General features: G+C 44.3%; 1 protein-coding gene across 1 annotated transcript in view; it reads left to right on the top strand.

Moving 5' to 3' along the window:
• si:ch73-261i21.5 (zona pellucida-like domain-containing protein 1) overlaps positions 1-19,766 on the top strand; it is a 33,039-nt gene extending 13,273 nt beyond the window's left edge. Inside the window, exons 2-11 of the mRNA XM_056285171.1 lie at positions 10,365-10,472; positions 11,469-11,695; positions 12,196-12,380; positions 13,099-13,171; positions 13,800-13,897; positions 14,866-14,946; positions 15,441-15,612; positions 16,325-16,454; positions 16,679-16,699; positions 19,609-19,766. Coding sequence (XP_056141146.1) covers positions 10,376-10,472; positions 11,469-11,695; positions 12,196-12,380; positions 13,099-13,171; positions 13,800-13,897; positions 14,866-14,946; positions 15,441-15,612; positions 16,325-16,454; positions 16,679-16,699; positions 19,609-19,766 — 1,242 coding nt within the window. The 5' untranslated portion in view covers positions 10,365-10,375. The remainder of the gene's footprint in view (positions 1-10,364; positions 10,473-11,468; positions 11,696-12,195; positions 12,381-13,098; positions 13,172-13,799; positions 13,898-14,865; positions 14,947-15,440; positions 15,613-16,324; positions 16,455-16,678; positions 16,700-19,608) is intronic.
• Positions 19,767-20,734: the final 968 nt, after the last annotated feature.

Here is a 20,734-nt window from a genome sequence, read left to right as displayed (position 1 = left end):
ACGATCATTTTAAATATACATTTGATATTATCTAGCCTACTGATAATATCACCATAGTCTCACAGGCAGCAAATTATTTAAGCCAATGTCTGAAAGCTGAAATCCAGAACCCAATAATCTCTCACACTAGAAATATATGGAATTATATACACAAGAAAGAAGGATCATCCCCCTTCTTGACAGGATCAGCTTCAATATGGAATAATCCAAATTTGAAAATAGGAGAGAAGGTGTTTGTGGTGTCCATGCTTTGTAACATGTTTGGTAATGTTTCTGGTGTTAGTTTTAATGTTTATCCTGGTCACCAGGGGGCGCTCTATGAGCGCTCTCAGTTAAGCGTTAAGCCCGGAAGTAGGTGAGTAAGAGCGGTGTGTTAGTAGCCATGGATAGCAGATACACTAGCAGATGTACCGTTGTCGTTATGCAAAAGTTTCACTAAAGATTCCAAAACGCAGCTTCATGATATTTGAGTTATTATTTCAAAACATTACATTGGCGACGAGGATTCAAAAAATGTCCCACTAACTGACTGCTGCATTGCCGTCGTTCCCAACCTTTAATATAAGTGACGAACAGAACTCAGCTGTCCGATGGAAGAAGTGGCTACAGCGCTTTGAAAACTTGGTAGTTGCTCTGGATGTAAAGGATGACACAAGGAAGCGTGCGGTGCTTCTACATGATGCAGGGGAAGGTGTACAGGACATCTTTGGTACCCTCAGCAAAGGACCATAAACGAGCAGAAGACAAACCGAGTGGTACTTCTCCCCTAAAATCAACGTAGTCTACGAGACCTACAAATTCAGACAAGCCAAGCGACTAGCAGGGGAAACACTCGACTCCTATCACACCAGGCTGCGGCAACTAGCAGCAACTTGCGACTTTCCTGATGTTGAAAGAGATCAAAACTAGGATCATTCAAACGTGCACGTGTCATAACCTGCGGCGTCACGCGCTACAGAAACCAGAGATGACGTCGACCGAACTCCTCTCACGCGGTAGAACCATGGCACTAGTGGAGATTCAAGCATCGGGAATGGAACAAACACAACAACGTGCAGCTCGAAGTAATCTAAGGGAAGATGTTCTGGCAGTAGATGTGGGGAGGGGAGCTGTGAAGAAAAGATGCTACAACTGCTCTGGTATCTTCCCCCACCGTGACGAAATGCCGTGCCCGGCACGGGGCAAAACATGCAGCGCGTGTGGAAAACAAGGACATTCCGCAAAATGATGTCGCTCTAAGCGGCCACAAGGGGGCATCAGAGGTCGACATGAAGTGCATTATGTACACACCAGTGGAAACAGTGGCATCACATCTCAAGAAACAAGCAACGCAGGCACAGAATCTTCTGAGGAGTATCTGTACACAGTCTCCCAATCAAAAGCAAATCTTCCACATGCAAAGATAAAGGTTAGTGACTGCAATATAAAAGTGATGCTTGATACAGGGGCAACTGTGAATATCATCGATGAAACAACTTACCAGAGACTGAGCAGAAGCCTTCACTCACCAAATGCACGGTTCTCATATTTCCTTATGGTTCACGCACACCACTGCCTGCCCTAGGAAAATTCACCTCACTGGTCGAATCCAAATCGCGCTTCAAAAATGCAACATTCCATGTGCTACATGGAAGTTATGGCAATCTACTGGGCTATGACACTGCCAGTCAACTGGGACTAATCAAAACCATGATAGCTGGCTGCATCCCATGCCAGTCTGTCGTGCCTAATCACACGCAAGAACCTCTCCGCATGTCTGAGCTACCATCGTCCCCATGGGAAAAAGTTGGTGTGGACTTCTGTGGTCCATTCCTTTCTGATGATTACCTTTTGGTGGTCATAGATGAATACTCCAGGTATCCAGAGGTAGAGATTCTGCAGTCCACGTCAGCCAGAGCCACGATCCCTAAACTCGACAAAATATTCTCTACACTGGGAATTCCACTGGAGGTCAAAACTGACAACAGCCCACCCTTCCAAAGCTCGGAATATGCAGACTTCGCTACATACTTGGGTTTCAGGCATAGGAAGATAACTCTGATGTGGCCCCAGGCCAATGCTGAGGCTGAAAGCTTCGTGCGTATCCTTGCAAAGACCATACGTGCTGCCCACATTGAAGGTCGCCCATGGAAACAGACTCTACGCATTCCTCCACAACTACCGTGCCACGCCTCACTGCTCAACTGGAATGGCGCCTGCAGATGTGCTGTTCAGTAGGCCCCTCAGAATCAAGCTGCCTGAATATCCTCTTCTCTTCCAGTCTCAGGCTGATGCAAAGCTACGACAAGTAGATGCAGTGGCAAAGAACAGGGTGAAACACAATGCTGACAGGATGCGTCATGCTGCTCCTTTGGCTGTGAAAGTAGGCGACAGGTTCCTGTGTCATCAAAAGAAGCAAGGGAAGCTATGCCCTGTTTACAGTCCCCGTCCATACAGGGTCATCGCCATCAAAGGCTCCATGGTGACAGCCAAACACAATGACCATGTCCTCACCAGAAACTCATCCCATTTCAAGATCCTCCCGGTGGCTGAAAATCACCATTCTCAGCAATGTGGTTTGAAAGGCATGGACTGGACCGAAAGCCACCCTGAACAAATCCCAGAGCCCTTAGCCCCTAACCCCCCTGGGCCACAGTCACCTGCTCAGAGATACCCAGTCAGGATAAACAGAAGACCCCCATCATACCTCACTGACTTTAAAGTGACCTGACTAAAAGGTGTAATGCAAGAGAACCTTTGAGTTGGACTGGTTAATAGCTATTGTTAAAAAAATGTAAAGAAATGAGGGTTGTAATGTCCATGCTTTGTAACATGTTTAGTAGTGTTTCTGGTGTTAGTTTTAATGTTTTTCTGGTCACAAGGGGGCGCTCTAAGTTAAGTGTTAAGCCCGGAAGTAGGAGAGTAAGAGAGGTGTGTTAGTAGTGTAACCCGCACTTTGCGTTCGGCCGTCGTCTCCCTCCACGCCCTGGGACTCTGCGTTGTGTTTGTTGTAGTATGATGTTTGCGTGGAAAAGGAAGGAGGCGGAGGCTTGGGATCGTGGCTGAGACCTGGACACTTTACTGGCACTCGCTTACACTTCACCTCTCATCAATCAGCTGGCCGCTGGCCTCATCATACTCACAGCTTCCGGCAGACAAACAAAAAACATTTGATCAACGTAGCCTTTTGCCCGGGACAAGAACTAGGGGTACGGTGTTGCAAGAGGGACAAACATCGCCATTTGCGGCATTCCCAGGGGAACATACAGCGTAACAGTGCCACCCTGTGGCGGATTTACATTACTACCTTACAGTAGCATGGGTCTAAAAAAAAAAAGACTGGCTCGCGCAACCCATAATTCCGTGCCACCAATTTATGAAGGCCAATTGAACTTGATCGGCGCCATCTTAGGCAGAGCAAAAAAACGATCAAACTGCATTGCAATTGCCAGCTAAAATGCCGACTTGCGGAGCATACAAGTGCTCTAACCGCACAGGGTCGAAAAAAGTGGCAATTGTGGAGTTAGAAAACAACGAGACAGGAGACGTGAGAGTAGACGTAGTCGAGGTAGTTTACTAGCTCCAACTTAGCATGTCATACATTCGACACTGAACTCTGAACCGGAAGCGGAAGTGCATTATCTGACCCCTCGCCTCTTCCCTTAAAGGTACACCGTCCTCTTAGGTGAATGTCTCTCGTTATATAGATGTGGGTCACCACACAATTCAGATAGTATAACATTTCACAACTAAGTAGCCTTTTTTATTAGACTCTTGCATTCAAGATGCCATAGCAACTGCTGATTTAAGATGCCTTGATTTGTCAAAAAAAAACTCCTGGGCTGGCTCCTCACGTGTTCGACACTGTTTTTAATTGTATTGTAGTGGGAAATGCCTGGGGATGTACTTGGAATGTTGCACTGAGCTCGTGCAGCTAGAGGACCAATCACAGGTTAGCTCGCGCTGTCACAGACGCAACTATATTAGACACCGCGGGAGAGACAAAGGCCAGAACTGTTTAGTAACCATATCGTAGACTGTCACCTTAGCGTGGGATAGAGCAGGGAAACCTAGCGTATCCTGGGCTGGACAGTAGATACGGTGGCTAGCAGTGGTAGTGTTAGCAGCAGACTGCCTCGGTACCTGTAGCTAGCTGACTACCCCCGAGAGCTTCCCCAGAGAGACTGAGAGAGACATTCACCCGGTCACACCGGAGCCAGAGTACAGAGAGAGAGAGAGACACGCACCCCGGAGAGCAGCCATCCATCTCCCGCCCCGCCTAGAGCTCAGCCGCCCTGTTCCATCACCAGCCCTGGTCCCAAGGTGAGCTTGCTAACCCATTAGCACACGGCTAACTAGCTAACTAGCAGGCTAGCCCTAGCATTGGCGCAGCTATCTAGCTAACGGTGGTGAAGCCCGGTTTGTCGCACCTAAAAGTCCCCGCCTCCATCCATAGTTATCCGGGCTATAGAAAAACCGTGACAGTATAAAAGTCCTCTTGTAATTATTGCAAGATACGACTGCATCATCATGGCAAAGGATGCACTGCAGAGCTAGCTGGCGAGAAGCTGCGGAACAGCTGACACAACTTCTGGATGTAAATGTAAGATCATGATGCAGAACATGAGAACATGACAGACTCACGGGACAGTTTAATAGTCTTGCTTGTGTGACGCCCACAATGTGTGTGGTCACATGTAATGTATGTTGTTATGTTGTTTATTTATTTTCTTTGGTTATATCATTATTATATTAATAATATGCCTATTATTCCACTGTGAGCCATTATGGCAATGATACTCCCTTTGCTGTAATACAGGGACTGGTAAGGGTTCAGCCTCGCCAGCAGGTGGCAGTGTGGTGCTTTTGTCCCCCCCCCCCCCCCCCGAAGGACTGACGGACCGCGGTTTCCTTACAAAGCTGAGGAACGCTGAACCAGGAAACACTGCATTGCCTCATTATTTCTTTTTATCCTGTTTAACAGGTTTGTAACGGTTCAAGTTGATATATCTATTATACACACGTTGATTTACCCTTGTGTGAATATTACCAGATCGATTTTGTAAGAGTGACTATTGTGTAAATATATTTTTGGGAGGAGATAAGTTTCTGTCATGTAACCTAAGGTTAGCTAACGTGAATATGGCGCGAGTAGCTAGCTAGCTAGTAGCGAGCTCGCGGTGGGAGATCCAGATATTTCATATAGCCTTGACTCCAGTACATTTCCCCTTTTGATTTATACGGTTCTATTATTCTTTATTTGTGTATACCATTGCATTGAGTTGTGTAAGGAAAACGGTTTAGCTAATCTGAAGCTCAGACGTTCATATACTAGCCTATCTATGCTATGGATGCTAGTTAGCGTTAGCTAGAGAAAGCGCTCCGGTGATTTGACGTTGGTTTAGGTCACGCGGGGACGGATGACAGTTCAGTCACTAGACGACTATATAGTAGGCTAGTTAATGCCTGATGCTCACATTACTCATTTGTAAAGGTAATGAATGAACCTGCTACTACATGTAGTATGCTTGATTGATGATTTATTGATGATTTATGGAAATAAAGAGGACATATTCAACAAAATATGATGAATACTAATATACAATGCTGAGGAACGCTGAACCAGGGAACACTGCATTGCCTAATTATTTCTTTTTATCCTGTTTAACAGGAATACTTATCTGTGTACAGTAGCAACCGGGGAAGCGGTCGCTCTGACTGTCGATGGCGCCGCGCTGGGGGGGGGGGGCATGGGGGCTCATGGGACTGTTAGTGTTCGGGTTGTAATTGTTATATATGTGTTCAGATGTTGTGTTCATGTTTTGATTGTTGTTGTTTGGATGTTGGACTAGAACTGGGTAGATGACCATTTGACTGACTGGCTGGCTGGCTGGCTGTAGGACCATGACAGTTACTTGTATGTTGAATCATCGCCTTGTTAGGGGAAGCCATTGTTTGGTAACCATGGGGAGGAGCAGAATAAAGGAGCAGTCCTGGGGTCGTGTGGTGTATGGGACACTGGAACTACCATTCTAAATGAAACCTTGCCTCTCCTTTCCCGTCAGTTCAGTTCAGTTCTGATGGAGTTTTAGAATTAAACAGCACTCTCAGGTCCGGGTCGTGTGGTGTATGGGACACGAGAGTTGCGAATAAGAGATCTCTATCTCCATTCTTCCACGCCGGCCCACCACAGTACTTTAATACAGAGGCTTATGCCGATTATCTTGTAGGGGTGAAGGAGCTTACCATACCCACGCCACGCACGGGGACCAAACAAAATAATACCCACGCCACGCACGGGGACCAAACAAAATAGAGACCCCACAACCTGTCCCAACAAACAGCTTCCCCTAGCGGTAGTATGGCTATATTACCATTATCCTAATTGGTGTTAACTTATTTTACAACACTCTGTATCTTTACTTAACCTGTCATGGAAAAGAATTTGATAGGAATCACTTCAGTATTGCCATTTAAGGATGAAACAGCCTTGTGAATAGACACTCCAATGTAATTTAATGATCTCAAATATTCCCAGATTTGGGACGGGCAAAAAACAATTTGCTGTCTTGGTATCATACAGATTCTGTTCCTGTAGCACACAGTGCAAAATAAAAAGACAGTCTAATCATGTGTTGGTTGCACATTAAGGTTGTTCTGCCCGCAGGTGATGGAAATACAAACCAAACAGAGAGGAGGCTGGAAGTAATTTTAACTCGTGTGTACACCGTGGCGGCAATCTGACTTTCAGCCTTGGTGTTTGTTGTGTTTATGCTCTAGTCAGTGAACAAATGCTGGGTTTTCAATAAACTAGGAACACCCTGTTCTGAAAGTTTCAAGTTCGTTTGTCTTTGTTGGATAAATTTCCTTCAAGAAGATAATTTGTCATCCAAGTCCAAATACGAATCCAGTTGCCATACACTGCTTGATGGAAGTGTTGTAAATAAATACACACGTTTTCTTGTGAAACAAGAATTTTGGCCAGCAAAGCTGTAGTGTAAAATATCTATTCGAAGGTTAAAATTATGCATATCACTATTGTAACAATGCTATCCACCCATGCAGTAACTCCTGATTAGATCTATGAGAAGAACACATGATTCATAGGAGAGGGATTTCACGGGACGTAGAAACATCTAAATGCAGTCAAAGAAAGTTGAATCAGTTCATCTGGACCAAAATGAGTCAACATGTCCTTATGCATGCTCAGTAATCCAGGTAAGAAAATCAAAGAACGCTGGATGAACTGATTCGACTTTCTTTGATTTTCTTACCTGGCTTACCGAGCATGCATAAGGACATCTATATGCTGTGTTCATACTAACAAGAACACCCCGAGCACTGGTCGCCGAGATGGCGAAAAAGTGGCGTTGACTGCAAGCAGCTGACACACATGGCCAGAAAACTGAATGGGACAGACAGGAATGCTACCTATTACTCAGGTCTGCGTAAGCTCACCTCTACTATTGTTTGGACCGCATCCCTGCATTTCTGGAGGGGATTAGTGGAGATCCATACAGTTCACATGCTGCTGACAGCAGCGGGAGGTTTTGTGTAGCAGGGCGTGCCTCTATTCGTCTGAGATGGTGCGCCAGAGACCTAATTTCTTAACAATGAGTGGAAGCCCCTCCAGCAAAATAGGGAGATGTGAAAACAAGCATCACTTTGGCGGAGCTTGCAACTTACTGAGGCCTCTTTAGATGCTCCCGTAACAGTCTGTCTGAAACAACAGGCAGCAAAACTGTGCCCCTGTCAATAAAGTTACATAACTTCTTTAGGCATGTAAGTCTTAGGTTTTTTATGACCTTCATAAAGGTGTTTTTTAACTGCTCTCCTGTGGATTTTGCCTCATTGTTAAGGGGACAAAGGCCGGTACAGCTCAAAGTGTAATGTGTTTACTTATCATTTGTGAATCCAGTGTTCGAAGAAAATTCTGATTCAATGAGGTAAAGTTTATCCAATGGATGAATGTGAGAGCTGTCAAAGGGCACCCCCTGTCGTAGGGTGTTCCTCATCTAACCTGCATATTTTAGCACCTTCTCGTTTGTTAGATCTGTAGTTGTTGAGGCCTTGGTGATTATGATATACACTTTTAGAGAAAGGAGGAAAAACAGAGTAGACAAAAACAGTCCACGGTTTGTCAGTAAGGTTTGCTCTCCGTACAGACTGATTTTAGCAACCTAAACACAACATCCTGCTGGACCAAAGACATCAGGTTCCTCCATTGTTCCAAGGCCGTCAGATGATCCTACTGTGGGCTCCACAGCTGGTTACACTGCTAGTATTGCTTTCTTACCTCTCCCCTTTCTTCTCATTGAGTTTCCGCTGAACTCTTTTACAACCATTCGCTGGAAAAGAGGGCAGTATAAATAGCTTAACGTCATGACGGCAAGAGCAGAATGAGTAGAGACAGGCTGAGAGACAGATGAGGGGCACAATACTGTGGGGACCCACACAAGGTGAGTTACGTCATGTTTAATCTCGCAGCTCACCTGAAACATCAGCAAATACCGTTTGTCATTGGTTAGTAATTGATTTTACCCGATAACGTTTTTGTAATCCTATGCCTAATTTGCTTGAATGGGAATATGTTGGGTCTCACAGCTATCAGGTCTGTACTGCTGGGCAAGATGCTGCAAATTGCTTGTTTTATTTCTCATCAACGTTTCTTGCTTAAGTCAAAAGGTTCTCTCACATGTAGCTGATGCAGAAAGCAGCTACAGCGACTCTGCAGAGAATTAAAGTGAAAGGGACATTGTCAGTCCGTTCCTAGTGTCATTAGGTTGGCTTTAGGTAGAGTTTAGGTGTTTGTATTCAGAGTGGGGCAAAAGTCAGAAACAAGGCCACTAGCCCCCTTTCTTTCTTCTATTTCTGTCTCGCTTGAAAAACTTAAGGCAATTGTGCCTTTTTACTTAGTCCTGAAGTTTCATTATAGATTTGCCTGAAGTCACTTGAGCTGTCAGACCCCTTTCTTTCAAAGAGCTTAATATGTAATCAAAATGTTATTTATATAGCACTTTTAAAAACATACAGTTACACAGTGCTTTACACTCAATACACAAAATGTGAATAAATACATAAGATAAATGGAATGAATATAAAGACATGGCATCGGGAGTAACAGACCAAGCTAAAATGAAACAAAACAGAAGTCAGAGGTGGGAATCTATAAAAAGGCTTGCCTGAAAAGACGGTTTTTAGAAGCCGCTTAAAACAGTCCAAAGATTCAGTGAATCTAATGGATTGGGGGAGATTATTCCAGAGGCTTGGGGCTGAACCTGCAAAGGTGCGGTCACCTTTTGTTTTGCAGTTGGAGTGAGGGATGGATAAAAGACTGAGGCGTGAGGATCGGAGTGGTCGGGAAGTGGAATGAGGAATGAGAAGATCAGAAATATAACTGGGCAAGATCATGCAGTGCTTTAAATGTAATCAATAAGATCTTACAGATTATTCTGACTTTTATGGAAAGCCAAGAATAGGGGAGGGGTAATATGGGACCTATGGCTAGCTCTGGTTAGTAGTCTAGCTCTAGTTAGGCTAATTCTAGTTAGTAGTCAAGTTCTAGTTAGTAGTCTAGATCTAGTTAGTAGGCTAGTTCTAGATAGTTAAGTTCTAGTTAATGGGCTAGTTCTAGTTAGGCTAGTTCTGGTTAGTAGTCTAGCACTAGTAAGCAGGCTAGCTCTAGTTAGTAGTCTAGTTCTAGTTAGTCAAGTTCTAGTTAGTAGTCTAGTTCTAGATAGTAGTTAAGTTCTAGTTAATGGGCTAGTTCTAGTTAGGCTAGTTCTAGTTAGTAGTCAAGTTCTGGTTAGTAGTCTAGTACTAGTAAGCAGGCTAGCTCTAGTTAGTAGTCTGGCAGCTGCATTCTGAACCAGCTGTGGGCGATGGAAAGTAGCTTGGTTGAGGCCAGAGTAGAGGGAGTTACAGTAACCTAGACGGGAGAAAATGAAAGTGTGAATTAATAAAACATTCATATATCACCTTTATTCACGCCTTCTATTATACATCATAATGTATGTTTCTGAATTATATTTCCAACATAAGCACCCATCTTATTCTATTTTTTCAATTTCCTTTTTTCGATTTGTTTTTTATTCAGTGCAACTGTGATTACTTTTGGTAGACTATGTGTTACTGTTGCTTGATTTTTACATAATATAATTTGTTATTTTTTCATTCTTTTAACATATAATATTATTTTAACATTGTTTAAGATTTTTTCAGACTAGTAGACCTGTTGCTCAGTCCTTCCAGCAGCATTAGTGAAGTTACAAGTCTATTTTGGCAAATTGCATCAAAGTTTTATGGTACCTAACATGCATACATGTTCATCAGAAAGGAGGTCAAACAGATTGTTGAAATTCGGGGTTTCCCTTTTCCTCCTGCAGTTTTGAGGACAATGTGGCCAGCCCTTCTCCTGTGTCAGCTTGCCACGCTCCACCTCTCCCAATCCTTCAGCCATGTTTGCATCTCACACCCAACATTCAGGGAGCCAGGTCAGTAAACAGGGCCATCCTAGAGCCCATCCTCCACACCGACCTTATCCGACCTTCCCCTCGTCCCTTCCCAAACCTTCCACTAACCCTGCCCCCTTTCTTTCTCACCTTGCCTTCATTGCAGCCCAGTAAGAAATAGCAGTGGCAGGCTTGCCATGTGAGGAGGGCTCAGTGTTTTTGGGGTGACATGTTTTGCATGTTAAGAGTAACAGTGTGAGAATGTAAAATGTGTATAATTGGAGTTAGGTCTGGGCAATAATTCAACCATACCGTTTATCATCTTTCAGCAGTAATGTTATCGTGATGAACTTTGGGTACAGTCATATCATGATGCACCATTTTTCTTTTGTCTAAATAAGGAGAATCTTTTCCCTAAAATGTCTTGCAAATTGAGGTCTGAAATATTTGAGTAAGTATTATTTGAAAAATAGCTGTGGGGGTTAACATTTGTACTTTACATTATCAAATAGTTCAGTGTGATGAATCTCAGTTAGATGGTATTTTTGCATATGTGAGCAGATGTGGCGACATATGAGCAACATGATCCAGACAGGGCTGGTGTGGGTGCAGGTCTTTGTTCCAGTTCCACACCTGAACCTGATTCTATTAGCCAACCAATAGTCTTTGCTAAGGACCTTGATTTGTAGACACAGGTGTGTAACTGCTTGGTTGGAACAAAAACCTGCACCCACACCAGCTCTTTGTGGATCATGTTGCCAATCCCTGGATCATCTATCAAGGACATATTGAGACCTTTCATATTGTGACCTAATTAGCAATGAGCTAAATGAGATCTGGATTTTAAAGCACATATTCATAGAAAACATTCCTCTAGCTTATTGAGTTGACCAAACCAGAAAATCCTGTTAAAGTGCCGTTAAGTCTTTCATTGGTCACTGCGCTACTGGGAATCCAGTAAAAGTCTCACTCTGCCACTTGGCAACACATCTCTCAAACAGCGATGACACCTTTTGCTCTCATCCATCCTCCCCTCAGTTAACACAGACATTGATGTGCTCTGCGGCACTGAGAGGGTGGAGCTCCAGATCCTGCTGTGTCCCGTCTACTATAATGAATACAACGAATCGCTGATGGCCCTGAACGCACAACATTTCAAAGAAGAGTGCAAAGGGACTCCCGACTGGACAGCCGACCCACCTGTGCTCAAATTCAACTTCTCCATCAGAGAGGAAGCAATTGCTGCTTGCCTCAACAAGCTGATGGTATTTTAGCACACCCCCTATGTAACCTGTTGACCTTTCAGTGCAAATATTCAAACTTTTGCTCTACTTGTATACTCCTATGTTGCTCACAACCATAGTTAAATACTGTGCCATGCTGAACTGCACCCCTGCACCTACTAATGCAGTAACTCCTGTGATCATCTGTGACAGGATCTGTGCAATCTTATTTACTACTGTTGAATTCTACATGCTTAATGCCCCACAGTAACATTTTAGCTTACTTACAGCACACCCATTACCCCTCTAACCTTGCTCATACCTGGATTTGCACTCACACGTTTACTTCTTTCACTTATCATATTTAGTTTTTGAAGTCTTTATCTAATCTTACCTTGCTGTCCATGTGTGTATGTCACATGTACCTGAAGGCAATGTACCGGGTCAAATTCCTTGTACTATGTCATCCTGTTTGCAAATAAAAGCTGACTTGACTTTGTCTCACTTTTCTTGAAAATTCTAATCTTGCTTCCCCCTCACAGATCACTCAGGAGGTGGGGACTGGACTATTCTCAGACTTCTCCCATGTCCAGTTCATCAATATCTCAGGCATGATCAATTCCCTGGACACTGACACAGGAACCATCACCTACCGCAAAGAGATGACGTACAAGTTCTCCTGCCGCTATCCGCTTCAGTATCTGGTCAACAGCACCGAGATGAGCACGTAAGCAGCTCATACCCACTTAGAAAACATCTGACCTCCAGAGCCGTGGTCGACATGTGAGAGGAAAAGTCTTTGTCTTTAGGTCATTTCAAGGAACTGGCAATTCATACAAGCGAACACAAATCATCAATTACAATAAGAAGGATTTAGATAAAAATAATTTGGTAAATCAAATTAACTAAATCAAACCAACACAGCTGTGTTGTGTGGGGTTTGTGTGTTCTCTGCGTGGGTTTCGTCCGGGGGCTCCGGTTTCCTCCCACTGTCTAAAGACATGTAGGTCAGCTGAATCGGCCGCACTAAGTTGTCTCTAGGTGTGTATGTGTGTGTGTGGGGTGGGGGGCTGTGTGATGGCCTGGCGGCCTGTCCAGGGTGTCTCCCCGCCTGCCGCCCAATGGCTGCTGGGATAGGCTCCAGCATCCCCGCAACCCTGAGAGCAGGATAAGCGGCTTAGATGATGGATGGATGGAAACCAACACAGATTAAAATGTTCTAGCAATCAACCTGAGTTCTGATAGCAAGGACAACATATAGAGAAATATGGAGTTAAATAGATGGCTATTCTGTATGGCTTCTAGTGTCAGCACGGCTTGAATCACCCACTGGTGTGCTTAGGTGATGTGTACCATCATGTATTAGATGAATGATGACCTGATTGCTGACAAACTGGGTTTTTCCCTTGAGGACAGCAACTGACAGAGCGTATTCTGCCCAACAGGTCCGGGACAAAAATAACAATCAAAGACAATAATGGAAGTTTCATCAGCACACTAAGCATGCAGCTGTATGCGGTAAGGGGAAGCTCCGGGTCGAAAGGCTAATGAGAACTGAATGGAAAAGATACATGCAGCTAAATGGTGGATGTGCACCAACATTGGTGCAGCAACTTTTAGTGCAATTAAAATCTACTACTACTTCTAGCTTCTCCCATTAGGGGGCGCCACAGCAGATCATCCGTTTCCATCTCTCCCTGTCTTCTGCATCTTCCTCTGTCACACCAGCCACCTGCATGTCCTCCCTCACCACATCCATAAACCTCCTCTTTGGCCTTCCTCTTCTCCTCTTCCCTGGCAGCTCCATATTCAGCATCCTTCTCCCAATATACCCAGCATCTCTCCTCCACACATGTCCAAACCATCTCAATCTTGCCTCTCTTGCTTTGTCTCCAAACCGTCCAACCTGAGCTGGTACCCTTCTGTCACAAACCACTCCTGACACTCTTCTCCACCCACTCCACCCTGCCTGCACTCTTTTCTTTGCCTCTCTTCTGCACTCCCTGTTAGTTTGAACAACTGACTCCAAGTATTTAAACTCATCCACCTTCATCACCTCTACCCCGTGCATCCTCACCATTCCACCGTTCACGCTCTCGTGTACATTGCTGATGTCCTTTTCTCTTCTGTTTTGTTTGGCTCAAAGGACAGTTCCTACACTTCCATGCTGCAGATCCCTGCTGGAGGGCTGCAGCTCAAGACGAGGATCTTTGTACAAGTGAAGGCCACTAACCTTACCAACAGGTACGTCATACCAAATCACTGGCGATATTGTAACGGGCTGAGAGATATGCTGGTTTTGGACTGTTTGTTGCGGTTCCTGGGATTTCCGGGATGTCAATGAGCATGCTGATGCTTGGAGGCTGTGGGGCCTGTCAGTCATTATCAGGTGCTTATGGTGGTGGTTTGGGTGAGATGGCGTACCTGTGATTGGCAGACCGTTAGGGAGGATGTTTGTGTTGTTGTTCCTGTTAGTTCTGGGGAGCGGAGTTGGATGATAAACGGGAGCCAAGCGAGTTGTGAGTGCACGGTAACATGGGAAGGTTTTTGTCGTTCTGGCGTTGGCTATGGCCCACAGTAGGCTGTGTACTGCCACTCATTATGTGCTATTAACAGCTGCCATCTTGTGGCCTTCTTACTGAGGGACGCTGCGACATGCAAAGCGAGTCAGTGTGCAGGTCATGTTCTGAGGAAGTGTCATAAATAAACATACTGTGGTCTCATCTTCACCCAGACTAGTCCAGGACATTTTAGCATCTCTTTGTTACCAGACTGCTTTTCATTGCCAGTTGAGGAAACTGTTACCCATGCTTGAATATTTTTAAGTGTGGACTTTTAATTGTACTTGAGTGAATTTGAGTTTTCGATGTGAATTGTAACCAAGTTCTGTCATTTCCAGCTGGACCCTCCCTTTGGACATAATCCACGTAAAAAGACAGAGCTTTATCAATATAGACCCAAAATGAATTCAAGCAACAAAATCATTAGCGAAAGCCGAAAAACTAGTTTTGAGGTACATTTTGGATTATGCACAAATTCTCTACAACAGAACACTACCAAAGCAACACTGGTGCCCTGCTGAGCAAGCATGCGGTCTGATGTGGTCTAGCTTTAAGATGGACTCTGTGATCCTGGAAAAATAGGATTTTCTCTCCGTCTCTGTTGGGCCTGTTCAATATACACTGTACTGATGCCGCAAAGCTTCTCCACAGATTCAACGTGCTGCTTGACCGCTGTTATGCCACAACTACCCCTTTCCCGGTCAACAGCGCCTACTATGATCTCTTTGTTGGGTAAGTGAGCAACCACTTCGCCCAGTCATACAAACCAACGAGGTTTTTGAGATTATTCAAAATGCATCTTGTTTACAAACCGGGAAAAGGTTTTAGAATATATATTTAAAAAAAAAACATCTTGGCACTCAGGTATTTGAAGACAGCTATGCACTGCATTAAGAGGGGACATATGCTTGTCAAATTTCAATCCTAATTCATCAAATTACAAGAAGAGATGGGGGTGTGCAGTTTAAATAACGCTGCAACACTTCTAGAAATGCTTGTCCTGGAGAAGAAGAGGCACTTGGTCTGTTTACTCTGTTGTTTCTATTGTTAAAGGTGCATTAAACAAATGGTTGTTCTACTACTACTAACTTGTGGACTACTGTTGGCCAGTGCTGAACCAGAAGGAATAGAATATAGACACTTCCACCTGTCTTGATACTTGTAAACCCGTTAAAAGCCTCTGACCGAGAAGTCAAGGGAAAACAGATCACCTGTCATCCCACCAGGTGTAATCGGGATGGCCAGACTGTGATAGGAGTCAACGGGCTGCAGCAGGAGGCTCGCTTCTCGTTTGAGGCCTTCCGCTTCATCCAGCACCAGAACAGGACGCTGTCCACCTTCTTCCTGCACTGCGCCACCAGACTGTGCGAGCACACCTTCTGCTCCTCCCTCGTCCAGGTCCGCTTCTGTTTTCAGTTGTATGCTTCACTTCAAACATCACAGATTATTCAATGTGATTTTTCTGTTATTCTTTTCATGCATCAAGTGTATTCTCATGGTGAGTTGCAGGATGTGCACACAAGCAGGATGTGCACACAAAGTCAGACTGAAGTCAGTAGTCAGATTTAAAGTTTTCATGTCGGAAAACATTCAGCAACAATTTTTTTAATTTGTAAATTACTAATATTGTGTTTTCCATACCTTTATCCATGACTGCTCTTGATCTGGTCGTCATTATGGGCTGACCTTGGAGAGCAGGAAGTACAAGCAAAGGTTGGCGGTAAGGGTGGATGGGGACTCGTATTCGGATGGTTTGATCTGATTGGGCTGTATGTAAATATGTCTGATGACATCATGAGTGTTAGAGAAAAAGATTGGCTGAGAAGCTTAACTAAGGGGCGCGAATTTAAAAGAAACATAGAAAAACTAAATTCAGTGTTATGAAACCATGCAAAATGCATGACAATCAAACTAATGTGATGTTAGAATATATTTGTGTTTTCATTTTGATGAACTTTAATTAAAACAGCTTTTGGTTTCACTCTTGAGGCCTCTGCAATTGTGCCATGACAGTACGTTTCTTAAATTCTAACCTTGTCGGAGTAAAGTGGATTCCTCAATAGAAGTCTGCCAATGTCAGCATTCACTCTCTCACCTCATCTGCCAACAGAATTGTACCACACATATCAACTACAACAGCAACACCAGGAGGCGGCGCAGCGCTGATGGCGCCCAGAGCACCACGGTGAGCAGCATGGCCACCGTCAGCTCAGGCCCCATCAACACCCGCGTCGACAACGGTGAGAACCTGAATGGTCATCATGTGATGATGTCTCTGCATTCAGGGATGCCCCTCAAGCATTCAGTGGCTCTGCAGCAGCATAATAATGAAGGCACAGTAAAACATTTTACTGAATATCACCCATTCCATATCAGCCACTCATGAGTCACTTGGACGTTTCCTTTTGCTGTCATTGAACTGACGGTTGTTTTTTTTGTTTTTTTTTTCTTTGCTTCATCACAGGGTACCCTGTGGAGTCTGAAGGTATGAATCTTATAGCATGTATTTGGTATTCTCCTGAGAGAGGGCTACATTAGGGCCTCCGGGTGGCGTAGCGGTCTATTCCGTTGCCTACCAACACGGGGGGGATAGTGTGGGGGGGGGGGGGATAGTGTGATCCTCCCACATGCTACGTCCCCCTGGTGAAACTCCTCGCTGTCAGGTGAAAAGAAGTGGCTGGTGACTCCACATGTATGGGAGGAGGCATGTGGTAGTCTGCAGCCCTCCTCGGATCAGCAGAGGGGGTGGAGGAGCGACCGGGACGGCTCGGAAGAGTGGGGTAATTGGCCAAGTACAGTTGGGGAAAAAAGTGGGAAAAATCCAAAGAAAAAGAAAAAGAAAGAGGGCTACATTTGGACAAGCAGGGGTCGATTTGAGGGGGAGGCAAGTGGAAGCCATCCCCGCTGTTAAACAAATTGACAAGAAACAACCCTTTGGAAAAATGCCATTCCTGCTTTCCATCTGCTGTGGGTTGATGGCACGATGTGATATATCAAGGACTGTTAGCAGACATAAAGAAATCTGTTATCAGTATTTATATTCTATCAATTAGAGCTTTGCGCCCCAGTGATCTTGTCCTTGTCCAGGACTGCAAATCCAAAAGAGTGAGACGTGTGCTCCGAAGTCTAAATGACCCTTGTTGTGGGAGCTAATCGCTCTTTCAGGGATATACAGTGCATCCGGAAAGTATTCACACCCCTTCACTTTCCCCACATGTTGTTGTGTTACAGCCTTATTCCAAAATTGACTAAATTCCTTTTTTTCCCTCATCAATCTGCACACAATACCCCATAATGACAAAGTGAACAAGGTTTTGTAGAAATTTTTGCAAATTTATTAAAAATAAAAAACTGAAATATTGCATGTACATAAGTATTCACACCCTTTGCAATGACACTCAAAATTGAGGTCAGGTTCATCCTGTTTCCACTGATCATCCTTGAGATGTTTCTACATCTTGATTGGAGTCCACCTGTAGTAAATTCAATTGATTGGACATGATTTGGAAAGGCACACACCTGTCTATATAAGGTCCCACTGTTGACAGTGCATGTCAGAGCAGAAACCAAGCCATGAAGTCAAAGGAATTGTCTGTGGACCTCCGAGACAGGATTGTATCGAGGCACAGATCTGGGGAAGGGTAGAAAAAAATGTCTACAGCTTTGAAGGTCCCAAAGAGCACAGTGGTCTCCATCATTCGTAAATGGAAGAAGTTTGGATCCACCAGGACTCTTCCTAGAGCTGGCCGCCCAGCCAAACTGAGCAATCAGGGGAGAAGGGCCTTGGTCAGGGAGGTGACCAAGAACCCGATGGTCACTCTGACAGAGCTCCAGCGTTCCTCTGTGGAGATGGGAGAACCTTCCAGAAGGACAACCATCTCTGCAGCCCTCCACCAACCAGGCCTTTATGGTAGAGTGGCCAGACGGAAGCCTCTGCTCAGTAAAAGGCACATGACAGCCCGCTTGGAGTTTGCCAGAAAGCACCTAAAGGACTCTCGGACCATGAGAAACAAGATTCTCTGGTCTGATGAAACCAAGATTGAACTCTTTGGCCTGAATGCCAAACATCACGTCTGGAGGCCACCAGGCACCTCTCATCACCTTGCTAATACCATCCCTACAGTGAAGCATGGTGGTGGCAGCATCATGCTGTGGGGATGTTCTTCAGCGGCAGGAACTGGGAGACTAGTCAGGATCGAGGGGAAGATGAATGGAGCAAAGTACAGAGAGATCCTTGATGAAAACCTGCTCCAGAGCACTCAGGACCTCAGACTGGGGTGAAGGTTTACCTTTCAACACGACAACGACCCTAAGCACACAGCCAAGACAATGAAGGAGTGGCTTCGGGACAAGTCTGTGGATGTCCTTGAGTGGCCCAGCCAGAGCCCAGACTTGAACCCCATTGAACATCTCTGGAAAGACCTGAAAATAGCTGTGCAGCGACGCTCCCCATCTAACCTTACAGAGCTGGAGAGGATCTGCAGAGAAGAATGGGAGAAATACTCCAAATATAGGTGTGCCAAGCTTGTAGCTTCATACCCAAGAAGACTTGAGGCTGTAATCGCTGCCAAGGGGCCCTCAACCAAGTACTGAGTAAAGGGTGTTGATACTTATGTACATGCAATATTTCAGTTTTTTATTTTTAATAAATTTGCAAACATTTCTACAAAACCTTTTTCGCTTTGTCATTATGGGGTATTGTGTGTAGATTGATGAGAAAAAAAAGGAATTAATCCATTTTGGAATAAGGCTGTAACATAACAAAATGTGGGGAAAGTGAAGGGGTGTGAATACTTTCCGGATGCACTGTATATTGTGACAGCTTGATGACAGTGTAAATTATGGCATTCTCTTCTTTACACTTACCTAAATCAAATGAATTTACAAATGTTATCCAAAGGAGTTGAATCAAGTGCAACTGGACTTGGTATATATCCGTGAAGACGTTTCGCCTCTCATCCAAGAGGCTTCATCAGTTCGTGCCTTTCTGACTAGACCAAGCTAGTCTGACTGGCTGCTGATGAGACTCAGATATTTAGCCTGAGAACATTCACAGACATTTACAAATGTTGTAAATTCAGATGAATTCCTTTGAGGCCCTCAGGTGTTTACGCAGTGAGTTATCTAGTTTTCCATCTGGTCTTTGGTACCACAAGTACTGATGGTTTCCTGTTCTATCAGGCAGTTTGTCACTCTCACTTGTTGTTCCAGTTATTCCAGCCTCCAGTCAGGGAGAGTTGAGACCTGAAACAACCTGGTGGAATAGAAAACCAGCCTCACCAAGGACCGGATTGCCTTAACCTGTTCACTTCACGTGTCCTAAAAGTCTTCAGCATGGAACCTGCACAGTCTGCTGTACCTTCTCTCTGACCCTGCTGTTGTTCTTCTTTCCAGTGGCTCAGCAGACACGTTCGAGCGGGACCTTGCTGGGCATTGCCGTGGTAGCTGGTATCATAGGAGCCATTTGCATCACCTTGGTGGCTTGCATCGCCTACCTCATTTACAACTCCAGTGAGGCTTTCAACAAGAGTGCTCTCTACCAGCAAGAGTGACACGAGTTTCTTTGTTCCCGCTCCTTAAAGTCTCGTTTCTTCATAGTATGTCTTGGAATATAATGAGAAAAGAGGAGAAGAAGAAATGGGTTGTACCCCATTCCAGAAAGATTTTTTTTTTTCCTTCTTTTTTTTTTACATCTTTGAGTATAAAAGAACACAAAAGGAGCCTGTTGGAAAGAAACATCTTTCACAAAAACCTATGAAAATCCAACCTCAGGTTCATGCACCATTCATCCAGCCTGGGTCAACACGGAGAAGCAGGCTGGAAGACCGAGTCTGATATTTAAGTGCATGGACATGCGAGATGTGCCCTTTTTTTTTAATAATCAGCTAAGAAAATAGCAAAGACATGAATCCAAAGGCAAATTGCAGAAGTCAGGAAGAAGTCAGTGTATTATAAAAGCATGAATAAGTGTAATAGTGGCTGCACGGCTTTATTTTTATAGTTTTATATTCCTGTACTGCGTTATGGAGTTCAGGGCTGTGACTGCTTGTGTAAATGAAGCTCATTTATCCTTAAGTAGTTCTCATTCGACCACTGTTAAACTGTTATTTCTATAAAATAGACAGTTTAATAACATTAGTAATGTTCTTTTACTGAATGTGGTTAGATGTCAGGGGTTTCCTCACAATTCTATCTGCAAAATGTCAGAAAAAATTTGATTTAAATTAACACAATAATACCCCCTTCAGTGTTTTTGTATCGAGACATTTTTAATAAAAAGTGAAATTAAATTGTCTATGCATATATATATATATATATATATATATATATATATATATATATATATATATATATATTTTTACTATGGTCACTATCTGCTAAGGGCGGCACGGTGGTGCAGTGGTTAGCATGGTCGCCTCACAGCAAGAAGGTCCTGGGTTCGAGCCCCAGGGTAGTCCAATCTTGGGGGTTGTCCCGGGTCGTCCTCTGTGTGGCGTTCTCCCCGTGTCTGCGTGGGTTT

The sequence above is a fragment of the Lampris incognitus genome, chromosome 8, assembly GCF_029633865.1.
Source record: "Lampris incognitus isolate fLamInc1 chromosome 8, fLamInc1.hap2, whole genome shotgun sequence".
Classification (NCBI taxonomy): Eukaryota; Metazoa; Chordata; class Actinopteri; order Lampriformes; family Lampridae; genus Lampris; species Lampris incognitus.
Note: the sequence above shows the minus strand (reverse complement) of the source record. Positions and strands in the feature narration are given on the sequence as shown.